Here is a 17,910-nt window from a genome sequence, read left to right as displayed (position 1 = left end):
ATGTGGATCCGAGACTGGATAGCTTATCCTGGGAGCAGTTTGCTAATGAATTTGCAGGATGGGCTTTTCCAGACAGTTCAAGGGAATTGAAGGTGATTGAGTTTGAGCAGCTGAGACAAACTGAAGACATGAGTGTAGATGAGTACATAGACAAATTCCTAGAGTTGCTTCAGTTTGTGGGACAGGCATATGATACGGATCAGAAGAAAGCCAGGAGGTATACCATGAGACTCCACTCAAGGTATTCCTCCCTGATCTTAGTAGCAGAGAGGGAGAGTTTCCACACCATAGTGGATGCAGCAAGGAAGATGGAGGCTAGTGCCATTATTCAGGGGACAGTAAAGCAGCAGGTGGCACAGTCCTCGGGTTCCAAAACTCCAAGTTTAGGGAATTTTGATCTCTCCTCTCTGGGTGAAGCTGCCACGAAGGGTAAGAAGTGGAACAAATCCAATCCTAAGAAGAACAAGTTCTAGAACAGGTTAAAGTCTGGTCTGGGAATGGGTGGTGGTTCGAGCTCTGGTTAGGATAGCTCCGGATGTATGAGGTGCGGTAAGCCGCACAAAGGGGTTTGTCGGTTTGGGACTACAGCATGTTTCAAATGCGGACAGGAGGGGCACATGGCACGTGAGTGTCCCAGTGCAGTTATGATGGCTCAGTCCCAGCGAACAGCTTCTGGCAGTGTAACTCAGCCAGCAGCTCCAACCATGTCACAGGGCAGAGGTCAAGGTAGAGGGAGAGGGACAACCTCTTCTTCAGTAGGTTCCCGCAGGGAAAGTCCATCAGCTCCAGCACGGATCTTCACCATGACTCAGTAGGAGGCTAACACATTGAACATGGTGGTGTCAGGTAATCTCACTATTGGATGTTCTGATGTGTATGCTCTTATGGACCCTGGTGCTTCTCATTCTTTTATTGCTCCGAGAACCGTAGACAGAGTGGATTTGATAGCTTCTGGGCTAGAGTGTCCTCTTTGGGTCAGTGGGCCCAAGTGTGATCCATCTGTGGCAGAGTCAGTTTGCCGGTTCAGTCCAGTGTTTGTTGAGGGTAGGTGCCTTCTAGCCGACCTTGTAGTTCTAGATTTGACTAATTTTGACATCATTCTAGGGATGGATTGGCTCTCTACTCATGGTGCTACCTTGGACTGTAGAGACAAGGTAGTCAGGTTCAAAGATCAGGATGGATCAGAGGTAGTCTTTAGAGGGGACAGGATAGGGATGCCTAGAGGTTTGATATCTGCCCTTTAGACTCATAGGTTGCTCAGGAGGGGTTGTCAGGGCTTTCTTGCTCATGTTAGAGAGCTTAGCAGTCAGGTCAGGGAACCAGCTTTAGTGCCCGTAGTCAGAGAGTTCCTAGATGGCTTTCCAGACGAGCTGCCAGGTTTACCACCTACTAGGGAGGTAGAATTTGAAATTGAAGTGGTGCCAAGAACCAGACCCATCTCTATCCCTCCCTACAGGATGGCACCTGTAGAGTTAAAGGAGTTAAAGGAGCAGTTGCAGGAGTTGGTAGATAAGGGTTTCATCCGACCTAGTACCTCACATTGGGGTGCTCCGGTCCTGTTTGTGAAAAAGAAGGATGGATCCCTCAGACTTTGTATCGACTACAGACAGTTGAACAAGGTAACAACCAAGAACAAATATCCGCTACCCATGATTGATGATCTATTCGACCAACTATTAGGAGCCGGTTGTTTCTCGAAAATAGATTTGAGATTCGGGTACTACCAGTTGAGGGTTAGAGAAGAAGATGTGCCAAAGACAGCTTTCAGGACCAAATATGGGCATTTTGAGTTCCTAGTAATGCCATTCGGGCTGACCAATGCCCCTGCAGCATTCATGGACCTCATGAACAGAGTTTTTAGCCAGTTTCTGGATCACTTTATTATTGTTTTCATTGACGATATCTTAGTGTATTCCAGAAATGTAGAAGAGCATGCCCATCATCTGAGGACAGTGTTGCAGACCCTGAGAGAACACGGCTTGTATGCCAAGTTCTCTAAGTGTGAGTTCTGGTTGAGGAGCATTTCTTTCTTGGGGCATGTAGCGTCAGAAAAGGGAGTTGAGGTAGATCCCAAGAAAGTTAAAGCGATAGCAAACTGGCCTAGACCCACTACAGTGACAGAGATCAAAAACTTTTTGAGTTTGGCGAGTTACTACAGGAGGTTTGTCCAAGACTTCTCCAAAATTGTCGCTCATATGACCAGTTTGACAAAAAAGAATCAGAAGTTCATTTGATCAGAACAGTGTGAGGAAAGCTTTGAAGAGCTAAAGAGGAGATTGACGTCAGCACTGGTGTTAGCTCTGCCTACCAGTAATAAAGACTTCACAGTGTTTTGTGATGCGTCCCGAGTGAGACTAGGTTGTGTGTTAATGCAGAATGAAGGGGTGATTGCTTATACTTCTAGACAGTTGAAGAAGCATGAGTTGAATTATCCTACACATGACTTAGAGATGGCAGCTGTAATCTTTGCACTCAAGATGTGGAGGCATTACCTGTATGGGGTAAGATGTGAGATCTTTATAGATCATAAAAGTTTGCAGTACATCTTCAGTCAGAAAGAGTTGAACCTGAGGCAGAGAAGATGGGTAGAGCTGCTTAGTGACTATGATTGCAAGATCCAGTATCATCCGGGTAAGGAAAATGTAGTGGTAGATGCCCTCAGCCGGAAATCACTTGGCAGTTTATCCCATATTACAGCAGAGAGGAGACCGGTGGTGAGGGAATTTTACAAGCTCATTAATGAAGGTTTACAGTTAGAGTTGTTTGGTACAGGTGCACTAGTGGCTCAGATGAGAGTGACACCCGTGTTTCTGGAACAAGTGGCACAGAAACAGCACAAGAACCCTGAGTTGGTGAAAATTGCGAGGACTGTTCAGTCAGACAAGAATAAGGAGTTTAGATTCGACAACAAAGGGATCCTCCGGAATGGAAACAGATTATGTGTACCTGATGACGTAAGTCTGAAGGGAGACATTATGAGAGAGGCTCATAATGCTAGGTATAACGTTTACCCTGGAGCCACCAAGATGTATCAGGATCTGAAGAGGGTTTATTGATGGCCAGCTATGAAGAGAGAAGTGGCGCAGTTTGTGTCCGCTTGTGAGATCTGTCAAAGGGTGAAGCTAGAGCATTAGAAGCCAGCTGGAATGCTCAACCCACTACCGATTCCAGAGTGGAAATGGGAAAATGTGACAATGGATTTCGTAGTGGGGTTACCAGCAACGTCCAACAGATTAGACTCTATATGGGTAATAGTGGACAGACTGACCAAATTTGCTCACTTTATCCCTGTCAAGAGTGGCTATTCTGTGGATAAATTGGCACAGGTTTATGTGGAGGAGATCGTCAGGCTTCATAGGGCTTCAGTTTCAATAGTGTCAGATAGAGGACCCCAATTTACCTCCAGGTTTTGGCGGAGTCTGCAGAACGCAATGGGCACAAGGTTGGACTTTAGCACTGCTTTCCATCCACAGACTGACGGACAGTCAGAGAGGACCATCCAAACGATAGAAGATATGTTGAGAATGTATGTGCTAGATTTTGGCGGTTCTTGGAGGCAACATCTACCGTTGGTGGAGTTCGCCTACAATAACAGTTACCATGCTAGCATTGGGATGACTCCTTATGAAGCTCTATAAGGGAGGAAGTGCAGGTCACCTGTCTGCTGGAAAGAAGTGGAAGAAAGGGCCTTGGCAGGGCCAGAGTTAGTTGAGATCACCAGCAGGGTAGTGCCTATTATTAGAAAAAGAATCAGGACTGCTGTGAGTCGGCAGAAGAGCTATGCAGATGTCCGCAGGAAACATGTTGTGTTTCAGGAGGGAGATATGGTATTGCTCAAGGTGTCTCCTATGAAAGGGGTGATTCGTTTTGGGAAGAAAGGTAAACTAGCTCCAAGGTAAATCAGACCCTTTGAAATCTTGCAAAAGGTTGGGAATGTATCTTATAAGTTAGATTTGCCTGCTTCTATGGAGAGAATCCATCCAGTTTTCCATGTTTCCATGTTTCCATGTTACGAAAGTTCGTGTCGGATCCAAGCAAGGTTCTTAACAAACCTGATGTGGAGATCCTAGGGGATCTCACCTATGTTGAGCAGCCAGTGCGGATCGTAGACACTCAAATCAGAAAGTTGAGGAACAAGGAAATCGCGATGGTGAAAGTCCTTTGGAATCACCACAATATGGAAGAATGCACCTGGGAGACCCGAGAGTCCATGCTCCAGCAATACCCCTATCTCTTTTAAGGTTAGTGTTTTAAGTTTTATGTGCTTTTTTGATGTTATGTTTGCTTATGTGTTGTTTGAACATTCGGAGACGAATGTTCTTAAGGGGGGAAGAATGTAATACCCGGCTAGACTCCGGTGTCAGAATTCCAACTTTCCGATGAAATCCCCATTGGAATTCGGAATCTCGGATACCGAAACCTCTTAGAAGGGTAAAATATGTTTTTACAAAATGTTTTTCATGATTTTATTGATTGGTTTTGAGTTAAAGTTTTAAAATAAAAGAAAAAAAAATGTTTTGAGGGACAAGCCCAGGTTCGGCCGCCGAACATGGTGCTGCTGCGGGAGCTCTCTTTCGGCCTATGAAGGTGGTCTGGCCAGCCACCTATAAGAGGCCTCCAATCCGAATATGGGAGAGTTTCTCTCTCTATTTTTGGGCAAAGGTGAGTTCTTGCCCTTCCTTTGATGATTTTATGTTTTTCCTTCAAATTTTCATGAGTTTTCGTTTATTTTTGAAGTTTTAAGCTTGAATCCAAAGTTTTAAAGCTTGGAGGCCTCCGGAGACCGTTTTCCTCCTCATCTCTAAGTTTGGGTCACATCTACCTTCGATCTTCAAAAGGTAAGTGTAGATCCTTGCCTTTTTATATATTTTAAGCAAGTTTTAAAAAGGGTTAAGGGTTAAAATTGCATGATATAGCTAGATCTAATGTTATAGGTTTTTAGTTGGGTTTTTGATGAATGTATGCTTATGTGATGTTCTTCTTGTTGTTGTTGGGGCTTAGATTAGTTTTATGCCCCCTATGCTTGATGGAGTGAGTTTTTGCATGTTTTGAGAAGTTGGGTATGAGTTTGGAGAGTTTTGGTGGCTGAGTGTTAAGGCAGAATCGGGTTCTGCCATTCTAGAGAACCCAGGTTCGGCCGCCGAAGCAAGGTTCGACCGCCGAACCTGCCTGTGGAGGCAGCCTTTGGCCGCCTAACCTGCCCCTAAAAGGGAGGACTTTCGGATCTGTGAAGGGGTTAGGCCGCCGAACTTGCCCCCGAAGGTTGGTGACTTTCGGATCTGTGGAGACCTTCGGCCGCTAAACCTGCCCCCGAAAGTGTCTGACTTTAGGATCTATAGAGACCTTCGGCCGCCGAACCTGCTGCCGAAAGTCCTCTACCCAGCCTTCCTTTGCCTGTTTTGAATGCATGTTTTATGATGTTTTAGGGGGTTTTTGGGGAGATGTTTAGAGTCTTGTTAGAGATGTGTTTGGTCCCTCATTTGAGTCCACCTGTGTAGGATCGGACCAGGGAGACCGTAGAGGCCTTCAGTGAGCCAGCTGCGTCTTTGTCAGTCGAGCGTCAGCCAGAGGTGAGTAGAACTAAACTAATATATTATTTTTAAAGTAATCAAACTTTTAAGCATGTTCATGCATCATGAATGCCATGTTATGTAATAGGTTGTTGCATTAGAATTCACGAATATAATGCATTGCATAATTTACTGTTGATGTGGATGGATATTGGATGAACCACTAGCCCTCGATATGATATGATATGATATGATACGGAAGTCAGGTCGAGGTCCATTTTACGCCCCTGGCATAGTTGGATATGTTATGTTATGTTTAAGAGGAAGTCCTGAGGAGTTTCGTCGAGGGCCGTGCATTATTTGGATATGTAGAGGGTTACTGGTGACAAGTTCATCCTTGATGTGTATTGTTTGTGTTGTGATGTATTTCATGAAAGCATATGTTTATTAAACTGTTTTTATGTTCTGCTCACTAGGCTCTTGTAGCTTATCCCTTTCCCCTAACCCTAGGTTTGTAGGATCAGAGATAGAGCGGGAAGTCGGCATAGTAGCTGATATAGCTTATGTAATAGAATAGTAGTGGACATGTACCATGTAATGGTTTAATTTTGTGCTTTGCCCTAGTTATGTTTGTGTAAATCCCTGTGAATATGATTATTTATGTAAAAGTTTTTATGATAAGTTATGTTGAACCAAGTTTAAGACATGTGATGTTTACCATACTAGAGCATTTGATGATAGCTTTAGTGTGAGTTTTATGTATACATTTTATGTTGAATGCACATGTCGAGCTTGGAATATGGAAAGTTTAAATTTTTATGAAAATGCATGATCATGTATGAGATTTTATTAGGTACACAGAAAGTATAGTAGGCTTGCTACGGGTTCCGGCGACCTTAAGTCGATCTGAATCATAGCGCCGGTAGCAGTTCGATTTCCGGGTCGTTACACTTATCTCCGTTCAATACTATTTAGTTCATTTAATTTTAGTTGTTGATTTTATTTTCTCCCTCTTATTCTCTATTTTTTTCAATTTAAAAAATTTATTTTTTATCTTTAAAATTTCAACTTTAATACGTAAATTTTTTTCTAAAATTATTCATTTATTATGTAATTTAATTTTATACGCTACTTTTATTATTAAAAAGTAATTATTTCACTTAATTAGTTTCTAATCTATTTATATAATTAAAATTATTTGTTAAATTATCTAAATTCAGATAAATAAATTTTAAATTTTTATAAATAAAAGTGTTTTATGAATAATATTTTATTAAGTAATGAATTTTATGGATTATTTAAATTTCAAAATTAATTTAATTTTAAAAATATAAATTTAATGAATAATACGTCAGATGATTTAAATTTAAAAATACTTAAACATAAATCAAGTGTTACTTTTATTGATAATAGGTTATTATTTAAAATAAAAAAATAAAATGAAAATATTGCTTCTATACTTAATGGTAATTTAATTTAAAAAAATAAACTTTATAGTAAATATTATATTAAATTAGTATATTGTTTTAATAATATTTTTTTATATATAAATTTGTATGTTACCGTCATAGTAAAAAACTTTTTTTATAATAAATATTATTAAAAATTATTTTCATAATAAAATGAGAGATAAATTATTAATCGATTGGATATTAAGTGATTATTAATTTATAATGAAAGATATATTTATAAATATTAAAAATAGAGTTATTATTAATATATTTTAATTAATAAAAATAGATAAATTATAATTTAATTATAATATTTTATTAATTTTTTATGAATTTTTAAATATTTATTTATTTTATATGTTTTATTTTACGTATTTTATCTTAATTCACCATTTATTAAAATTCATTTCTAAACAAAATTTATAGAATTGTGGTGACAACGTAATATAGTAAATAATGTGAATTTTTTGAATATTTTTAATAAATTTGAATCTACGAAAGATTTTTTTAATCATCAATTTAATTTTTTTTATAAATATTAATGTCAAATGAATTATAAGTGCATTACATATAAAATGAGTTTTATATATAATAATAATAATTATTAAATTATTAATTATTAATAGTAAATTTGAACAATAATTTAATGTTTATAAATATGCATTAGAGTATTTGTAGTTTACCTAATTTATAATAAATTAATTAGTTCAGATATAATATTTTAGTTAGAGATGTTGGAATTGCTGTAAGTTTCTAAATTTGATAACAAAAATTGAGAAAAGGGAGTGGGAGGACATAATGATAGCAAAGAGAAAGCGGAAGAAAGGGGAAGACCAAGGAGGAAGAGAGACAATCAGAAGAAGAAGAAAAAATAAAAAGAGAAAAAAGCATCGATTGGAGAGAGAGGCATGGAGAATATACATATAAGAATTTTAAGAGAAAAAAAAAAGAAGCACAGAACCATGGTGGCATAATTGTAAGGCTCCTTTTGTACGTGGGAATAGGAATCATCTGTTTTCGACTCACAGTGATAGTGCATACCTTTGAGTTCAAAAACTTGAGCTTTCCACAGATTAAGTATGCTCTGTTTGATGTGAAAAATAATTTATATTTATTTAAGATTGAAGAACCTATACCAATCGGAACCAAATCAAATTGTGAAAATAATAAAATTAAACTGAATCAAAATGGTGAAGTTTGGTTCCAAATACCTAGATGCATTCAGAAGCATTATTTGCAAAATATAACAAATCTAAATCCACAAAATGATAAGGCATCATCTTCTCGATGATTAGAATAGGTTCTGTTGATATTACCTAATGAACAACACAACGACAATACTCGCCAACTCTTCCTAGTAGCATCGAGGAAGCTATCATTTTACAAATACAACAAATCCAAACCCAACATAGAATGAAAACATACAACAAATCTACACCCATAAGCTACAGTCAAACAACCATAAGGACCATCCACAAATCCAGTCAAACAACCATCACTTGCTCTTGCAAGGAGAAGAAGCGTCAGCAGTTTAAGGGAAGAAGTGGGACTCGGAGGTATTGCCTTCCTCAGATCCTTGAATCCTAGATAATTAATATGTAAAACAAAGGGAAGAAGGAGAAGACATGGTGACAGCAACTAGCAAGAGTGAGATACTGAAAATGAATTGTTGGGTTTAAGAGTGAGAGTTATAGAGAAGAAGAACAATAAAAGGGGCATTTTTTTCTAGACAGGCATAGAAGAGGGAGCGTCATTTTGGCTTCTATTACAAGGTAGGGCTGAACATGTGCATAGGTAGGGAAATGCACAATTTTACAAATCAGTCGGTTCTCTCTCTCTCTCTCTTTTTTTTTTTTTTTTGGTTTTTATTAAAAAAAAAGAATAAAAAAGCGAAGTTATTTAATATTGAAAATTGAACCAAATCAGTATGGTTGGGTATGGCTTTCGGTTTAAACTGAAAATTGCACATGCAATATCCAAGGCCCTCCCTTTCTTTCTTTCTTTATTTTTTTTCCCCCCCAAATGCAAGAGCAGAACAGTATGCATGAACCTAAGAATACCCACAATCCAAGTCCTCCAAAGCATCAAACCATTCAATAATTCCACTTTTAGAATTGTACCAAAACAAAAATCAAGTACTAACTACTAACTGCAGCATCTGCACAGGTACAGTAAGGTGCTGAGAAGTTAATAAACCATCACGCTTCCAAATAGCACAGGTACAGAAACTAAATTGAGAAACCATCTAAGGTTAATACTTTTATCGATGTCCAAAAGTGCGTCTCAAGAAAACATTTTACATTGAGAATATCTGTCTTTAACAAAGGCTTTGCACTTATTCAACAGGCAGCCAAACAGTTTTAAGAAGGATAGGTATGAGAGATTACAGGAAACAACCCATAGTCATGTCAGAAACAAGAAATTATCCTCGAAGAAGACCAACGCCAAATGAGATAGTGCACCCCATAAGTCCTAACAAAGCCAAGAATCCATATTTCCTGTATATGAAGAATATGCAATCACAAAATAGCATAAATGGAAGAAAGTCCCTATTAGTGGTAAAAAATATTATTAAAAAAAAAATCAAAATATTTAGTTTTGTTTTCAAGATTCTACCAGCCTTACTCTTATAGTTTGCATCAAGTCATCAGCAAGAAATAACCATCAGGAACTATTGTATAAAGATGCAATTGTTCTTCCATTATCAATATCTTGATTTGAGACCAGGGCTGTTCGGTTCCGGTTATGGTGCGATTCTTGCTAAGAACCAGAACGGAACCAAACTTCCAATTTTTTCATTTTTAGAAACCATACTTGGAACTAAATTTCGGTACAGTTCCGATACGGTTCTAAGCAATTTCATTACGGTTTAGGTTCGGTTCCGACACTTATTTTGGTTCTTATTTAATTTTAATTTTAATTTCAATTCAAATCTTGATTTTTCAAATAAAATTATGATATTATTACATTTATTTTAAAATAGTAAATAACTAATATCAAAATAATAATAAAAATAATAATACTAATATTTAAACAATAATAATATCAATATTAATCTATATTCTATATAATTTTCAATAAAAATATTATATTATTTTATATATAATTATTAATTATATATTTTTAATGCAAAAATACATGTGTAATTAATATATAAAGATAATATTACTAATATGTGATTCACTCATATAATATAATTAAAACTATAAAGTGATTAATATATTTATAGTTGAAATAACAAATATATATATAATAAACTATGATTAACAAATTAAATCATTTAAATCATATTGTTAGAAATTTTTAATAATTAATTAGATTATATGATTATTTGATAATATTTTTAGTAACTATTCAATAGTTAATAGAGAGAGTCATATTTAAATTATATGAATAATTTAATTTATAAAAGTAGTTAGGTGATATTAAATATAAAAATAATTAAAGAGAGTGTATATACACATAGGAACTAAACTTTTATTAAGTTTTAAATAACTCTCAAATAATTATTTTGTTTATACCTTTACTTATTTACAATTTTCTATTATATACTATTTAACAATTTATAAAATTAAGATTTGAATTCATTAAATAGAATCCTATAATTTTAATAATATAAATTATAAGATCATATTGAAAATATATAAGATATAAAATATATTACTGAAATTATATAATATAACAATAATATCACTAAAATTATTCAATTGGCTGCTCTTAAGTGCCTAACGTGTACTAATTAGATTTAAAAAACTGAAGGACCAACTAATAGTAAATTTCCCTTTAATAATCCTGATTCAAGTCTAGAAGTGAGCCTACTAACAAATTAAATAATTACAGAAAAGCTCAAAAAAAGCTGCTAAAGACCTAAATGAGGCAAGAAATTGAAGCTCCTGGGACTCCAAAGTGCGCCATCTGTCATTAGTAATCTCAATCCGCTGTTCCTATTAACAACTACACTGTGTGCTACAACTGGCAGCCCATTTACTAGTAAGGGAAAACGCTAGCACGCAATGGCTACTAACAAATTAAATAATTATAGAAAAGCTTGAAAAAAGTTGCTTAAGACCTAAATGAGGCAAGAAATTGAAGCTCCACTTGAATTGCTTGCTAATGGCTTGAACAAGCTCTAGAAGCTAAGCTTAAGCCATTCAATCACAGCTTGGTTTGCTGCAGCCTTAACTAAGATCCGTGTTTATAATTATGGACGGTACACCTCAAAGACTGACCTCAAAGACTGAAATGTAAGTTACCCTATTACAGAAGTACAGAAGTTCAAAATACAGTTTGGTCAGTTCAGTTTGACCAACGGTCTAGTTTTTCCTGAACACAATAACAAGTAAGTGGGGTGGGGGAAGGGAACATGCTAAACCAAACTGTGGACTGAAGATCATACAGTGAACAACCCACCGGTTCAGTAGGGAAATTGCTTATTGGCTAATGGCTACAGCTTAGGAAATTCTTAAGCTATTTTTCTATGAGCTTCTCAGTTTTGATTTGAATGTTAAGCTCTAGGCGGTTTGACTACTTCCAATAACTGGCAAGCTTCACAGATTTTATTTTGATATGATAACAATAATAATAATAATTCAAGGAGACCTTAAATTTTCTTGAATAATTTTCTTTTAACAGCCAACAAAACCTCATATCAAATTTTCAGAACGAAACCCAGAAAAACCTGTTTCAGCATATGCAATTTCTATAATTTACTCACAAGTTTCAATTCTTAACTGTGAAACAACTGAGGCAAAGTAATTAATTGGTAAATAGAATTATAGAGAAACTTATTAACTAACCCAATGCTGAGACGTTTCTGAGGATCTCCAGTGGCATAGCCAGTGAAATAGAAGTAACGAGTGATGATGTAGAGGCCTCCAAGAGAAGCACAGAGACAGGGATGCCTAAATCCTCCTAATACCATCAACACAAAGAACATCGGCATCATCTCTAGCGAGTTCTGGTGCCCTCTCTGCGCATAATTTCATATTCCAAAACTGTCAAAACTGTAAAACCCAAAACCCATAAAAAATTTCCATGTAAATGCAAAAGGAAAGGAAGGAAAATGCAGACCTGGACACAGTTGAAGAGCTTGGCATCTTTGTTTTCAGATTCTATAGCATAAAGAGTAGGATACGGAACCTTGTACTTCTTGCGGGCCTTGCCCACCTGCGCACCCATCCAAAAATTGAGGAAACAATAGGCTACAAGAACCAGAGCAACGTATCCATACTCTTTTAGGAAACCCATTTCCGCTGCGGCCATGTTTTCTTCGTAAACTTGCACAAGAATCCAATCCTTCTGTCTTTATATTCAGGAAAGGGTTGAGGACGATGAGCCGGCGATGACTATTGACCAGCTCATAACTAGAACGATCTTTTAAAATTCAATAATCTAGCTGTTTCCACAACGCATGCATTGCTGCAGCCCGTGTGATAAGTTAAAGTAATTCAGCTTGTAAGGCCGGCCCATTGAGCAATAATTCAGTGGGCCAATGGGCTGAAAAAAAAATTATGCTTATCTTATTTTTTAAAACGTTTAAATTTTAAATAAATTAATTTAATATTTATATTTATTATAATTTTGATTAAATTTTAAAATAAAAACTAAAAATAAGTTTCTTCATTACTGAATATAAATTTTAGATTTCCAATTATATCAGTAATTTATTTTAAAAAATAAATATTTATACATTTTAATAATTTTATTTAAATATTTCAATTTTAAAATTTTAATTTGAAATTAAAAATTTTTACATAAATTTTACTATAATTTAAATTTTGGTTGATGATGTAATACTACATCAATTTAAAAATTGTAAAAATACATTTTCAAATTAATATTATTCAACGTCATTTTAAAGTATTTTTTATATTTTTCAAGCATGAACTGATTTGTAATTACCGTTTACGGATTTAATTGGGCACATTGTTTTGAAATTTAAATGATAAGGTTGTTTCTCAACGGCTAAAAATAAAATATAATATCTGTGTGGTGCCTCTCTCTCGAACTCGAAGTGCATGTGTTAAAACTGGGGTTGTAGGAAATAATTCAAACAGCAGCTTCTCACAAGCGTGAAGCGTTACTACATGCCCAATTCCTTCTCCATATTATAATAATTGTAAAAACTAGAAAGTTTATATTAGGTGTCCTTTGATGGTAAACGTGGAAATTTTCAATTCGAATTATGTGATTTAGATTAAATTAAGAGTTTATAATTTGATCGAGGTTAATTGGAATTGACTTTTAACGCAATTTTCCCTACATGGTTTCTTAATAATTTGATGCTCTCGCATTTTTAAACTTATCTTTTTTTTTTTCTTTCCCATAAAAAGTGATCTGCGTCAATTGACTATTAATAAAAAAAAAGATGTTGTTATCTCTATTAAGAGTTTCAGAGATATTCCGATCGTTACTTATGATTTATGTATGGTGAAAATATTTTTCACATACAATCCAATAAATTTTTCAGAATATGTAAACCTTTTTGACAGATTTATGGTGACAATTATCAGACAATTATTGCATTGAATGATTTGATTCCTAATTACAAGCCGGACATTTTATTTTTAATGGAAACAAAAGTTATTAACTATCTTATGAAATTTTTTCATAATTTTTTACATTTTGATGGTTGCTTTTAAGTCAATAGACAATGATTGTGAGGAGACATTTCGTTAATGTGGAAAAGTCATGAGTCTGTTTTTGTGATTGATTTTTTTTAAATTTTATTGATTTGGTTGTTTCGGAAGGTAATATTCAATGGAGGTTTACTAGTTATTATGAGTTTCCGGAATCGTAAGGACGACGTTAGTCTTGAAACCTTATTCGAGTTTTATCTCGTAGAAACTCTTTTCCGTGATTTTGTTCGGGAGACTTTAATGATTTATACTCGAGAGATGAGAAAAAATTATGAATATCTTTGCCAAATTATCTCATATAGGGATTTAGACAGTTACTTGAGCAGTATTTCTGTTGAATTATCTTATGCAGGGATTTTGATTTTGAATGATTGTAAATATTTATTAGACTCTATAACTAATATTTCTATTAGATAGGTTCGTCGTAATACTACTCTAACTGCTCATATTTTGGCTAGAGATCTATCAGGCATAATCGTCTCTCTGTTTTGGATGATATCTCTTTTTGTTTGATAAAATTTTATTAATACAATCAGTAACTTTATTTTCAAAAAAAAAATAATTTGATCGATGAATTCTTTTTAAATCATAATTCATTAAGTATAATTTCAATTTCACTCACCATACCTAACTTTGATTGTGTGTATTATGATGACTTTAACAAGTATGGTATTAATAGACTAAATAATAAATATGTTAATTATTTAATAAAAATAAGCCATCTGAAAAATATACTGAAAGTGCAATTATTTTTTTTTTAAAAGATATTCTGCTATTCTGCAATGCAATATTCCATCAACTCTCAAAAAGGAAATTATCTTTTATATTTTAAAAAAGTTATCCGTTTATTTATATATAAACTTGATTCATTTATTTCTTAAAAATTTTATTACCCAAATCAAGTATCACAATTTTATCATTTCAATATCATTAATATCGATTTCAGAAAATACAAATGAGTTTTATAATTGACTTTAGAGATTTTAATATAATATGATTAAAAAAAGTTCATATTAGGCAATGGGTTGCTGCTTGCTGACCATATTTTTGTTTTTATATATAAATAGATTATTATATAGATTAAATATACTATAAATTAAACTTTTTATTGATAGCGTTAGACATATAAAAGACTCAAATATATATAGATACTTGAGTCAAGTGTATATAATCTATAAATTAATGAACCATTTATTTATTAATTAAAATAATGATAGATACTATATTTAAATTTAAATTATTAAAATTCTATTAAATATATATCATGACCTCATGTGCCAGCCACATCTTATGAACTTTATGTTATCCTGAATTTTAATTAAAATAATAATATAATCCACAGTCTAAGTGAAATTTAATCACATTCCCATGATTTTTTCTTCTTTCTGGTTTTTTATTGGGACATATTTCTGATAATTCATTGGTTGAAGTTTTAATTAATATTATGTTGAATAAATAATATAATTTTTTGACTTAAAGGTATTTTATATTTTTCCTGATAAGCCGTTGGCATTGAAGGACTCCAACAGTAATGTTTTGTCTTTTATTTAGATAAGAACGAAATAAATTATTACGTTTTAATGAAATAAAAGGAATCCAATAAGCAAATTATAATTAATATTTCCCTCTAAAATTGAAATTGAAATTGAAAATATTCAAGCTCTCCTCGGATTATTACATGGACTTTTCAGGTACCATGAAGTCGTCATCATGGAAACCTCCTCCTAATGCCTGATCTCATCTTCTAACTGTGGTCCGATTCGGTGAGAGACTGGGGGAGGTCACAACCCACCCGTGCTCATTTAATTAATTAAATATATTAATTAAAATATATTAAAAACTATTAACTTAATTATGAAAATACAAAAATAATAAAATATTTTTTAATTTGCTTTTCCAAACTACATTTAAAAATTATATATTTTTTATTCCTCAATATCAAACATGTTCATAATAGTCATATGGAAATCTTACATTGACAAGGTAGAATGCAATATTAAAAATTTAATATTAAAAAATAAATAAATTTCACTATTATTGTTTTTTAATTAAAAATTAAAAATTAAAAATTAAAGAAATAAAATATGAAATTACTTGTTACCCGACTTAAATCTGTGAATTCATTATTATTTTTAAAATTATAGAAACTAAAAATTATTAATTATGTTATTCATATGATTAAGTTTTATTACATGCATGTACTCTAAACTTAAAAAATATAAATTTTACTATTATTTTTTTAATTAAAAATTAAAAATTAAAGAAATAAAATCTGAAATTACATGTTACCCACTAAATCTGTGAATCCATTATTACTTTTTGAATTATGGGGTCTAAAAATTATTAATTATGTTATTCATATAATTAAGTTTTATTACATGCATGTACCCTAAACTTAAAAAAGGTGGAAAATCCACGCGCCCGTTGCTTACAGGGTAGAATGTAATTAGGTAGAAGGAGTGAAGAGTTTGGTTTATTTTTGGAAAAGGTGGTCCGAAAACATCAAAATGGAAAACGCTCGTGCCTGATTAAATTTTAAATCCATTATTTAAAAAAATAAAAAGAAGAGATTTTGATTAATACAAATACTGGCAATGCGCACTTGAATACATCCACCTCGAAATCCAAAACCCAGCTCAGCAATACATGCAACAGACTAAGAAAAGAGGCTTCCACGTTTCCCTACATGCAGCAGAACAAGCCATTAGCCATAACAGATCAGAGGAATTGAGACTCTCAGTCACCTCCCAATGCTGAATCACACCTTCCACGCCACATCCCCCTCTCTTGTTTTTCTATCTGTTCTTCCATTTACGTCCTCGCTCGTTCTCATCTCTTTAATCTCAATGCACGAATCTTCCTTCCATTCTATAATGCATACAACAAGGCGGTTGAGTCTTCTCTTGGCATTACGTAGCTATTATTTATTGCAATTTTAATTTTTTTGTTATTATTTTTATTATTTTTCCATATCGTATGGCCCTCTAGTGGGGCTCTCCTGCCAGTCTTCTCAGATGTCTTCCTTTTTTTATTATTATTTTTTCAGTATATTAGGTCTTGATATGGGGTGCCAGTTCCCAGTGCAGAGAACGCCCATTAGTGAGTTAGAGAGTGAGAGTAACTGATAAGAATGAACGTCTTTCCATCAGGAGATGTTGGGGATGTTCCGGCCGCCAACGCCCAACCAGGCGTAGATGGCTCTGAAAATGTAAAAGGAGTGCCAACCAGTTTAACTGATCTTGGTTTCTCCAGTGAGTTTGAGCGCCAGCTCCAACTCGAAAATGATCCTGAACTCAAGTTCATTTCACTGCATGAATTGGACAATGACGATGTATTTCTTGCACTCCACGATATCATCGTCACCCGGAATACTAACATGGCTTATGACCATGTCCATAGTGAAATGACGGTGATGGATTCAACTCCTAACATGGTTCGTAGCCATGGTTTTTCTTCTGGGGAAAACCCTCCTTTTAACTTTGGCTATGATCAATTTTTTTCATCTGATGATAAAGGGAAGGGGGTGGTGGTGGATGAAACCCCATCTCATAACTTTGTTCTCGATCATGTTGGTCCATATAAGGAAACGGAGGTGGTGACCCCAACCCTTGACATGGCCAATGTCGACTACGATTTTCCTTTTGAGGAGATGGGAGACGACCAAAGCCAGGAGCTTCAGCCACCTTCTGTTTTATTCACTACTGATCTAAAACCTCGTCTTCGCTGGACCTTTGAACTCCATCAATGTTTTCTTAAGGCTGTCAATGACCTTGGTGGACCGAAAAGTTAGTAACCATTTTCATATCTGAGTGACTGCTTTATTTCTTGGTTTAAAAATTAGATTGAGTTCATAAATTATATTTGTTTTAATCAAGCTCATTTGGTTATTAATCTAATTATAATTTCGTTGCTTTTAAGGGGAAAAAGTATTTTCTTTTTTCATCTTTATAACAAGGAAATGTTATTTAGGGAATGTTAAGTAGCTGGCTAATGCAATCAAGTTTTTGGGTGTTTTTTATTTTTTTTATTTAGATTGTGTTACAGTCTTAGCTTTAAATTTATGGATCCTATAATTCTGTAGATCTTAGGAATATTTTTGATATAGATTGAGTAAATTTATCATTTTCCATCGATAAATTTATCGTTTTCGATCCATACAAAATTGATATAATTTTTTTATATTTAATTATTTTTTCTTTTTATATATTTCGTTATAAGAAGTTCGTTAATTAAAAAGATGCTTATATAATATTTATTATGTGTATTTGTCGTTTTTTATTATATTATACACGTTTTTAATTTATATTGAAA

The 17,910-nt window shown here is 34.1% G+C and overlaps 1 protein-coding gene across 1 annotated transcript; it reads right to left on the bottom strand.

The window, feature by feature from the left end:
- Nucleotides 1-9,194: 9,194 nt before the first annotated feature.
- On the bottom strand, nucleotides 9,195-12,361 carry LOC110605058 (microsomal glutathione S-transferase 3). The gene is made up of 3 exons (XM_021743365.2): nucleotides 12,032-12,361; nucleotides 11,758-11,930; nucleotides 9,195-9,459 (listed from the first exon to the last, which is right to left on the bottom strand). Exons 1-3 carry the CDS (start codon nucleotides 12,221-12,223, stop codon nucleotides 9,384-9,386), a joined length of 441 nt encoding a protein of 146 aa, XP_021599057.1. The 5' UTR covers nucleotides 12,224-12,361; the 3' UTR covers nucleotides 9,195-9,383.
- Nucleotides 12,362-17,910: the final 5,549 nt, after the last annotated feature.

Source organism: Manihot esculenta, chromosome 2 (assembly GCF_001659605.2).
Source record: "Manihot esculenta cultivar AM560-2 chromosome 2, M.esculenta_v8, whole genome shotgun sequence".
In the NCBI taxonomy this organism is placed as follows: Eukaryota; Viridiplantae; Streptophyta; class Magnoliopsida; order Malpighiales; family Euphorbiaceae; genus Manihot; species Manihot esculenta.
The sequence above is the reverse complement of the archived record's forward strand: the minus strand, read 5'-3'. Positions and strand labels throughout refer to the sequence as shown.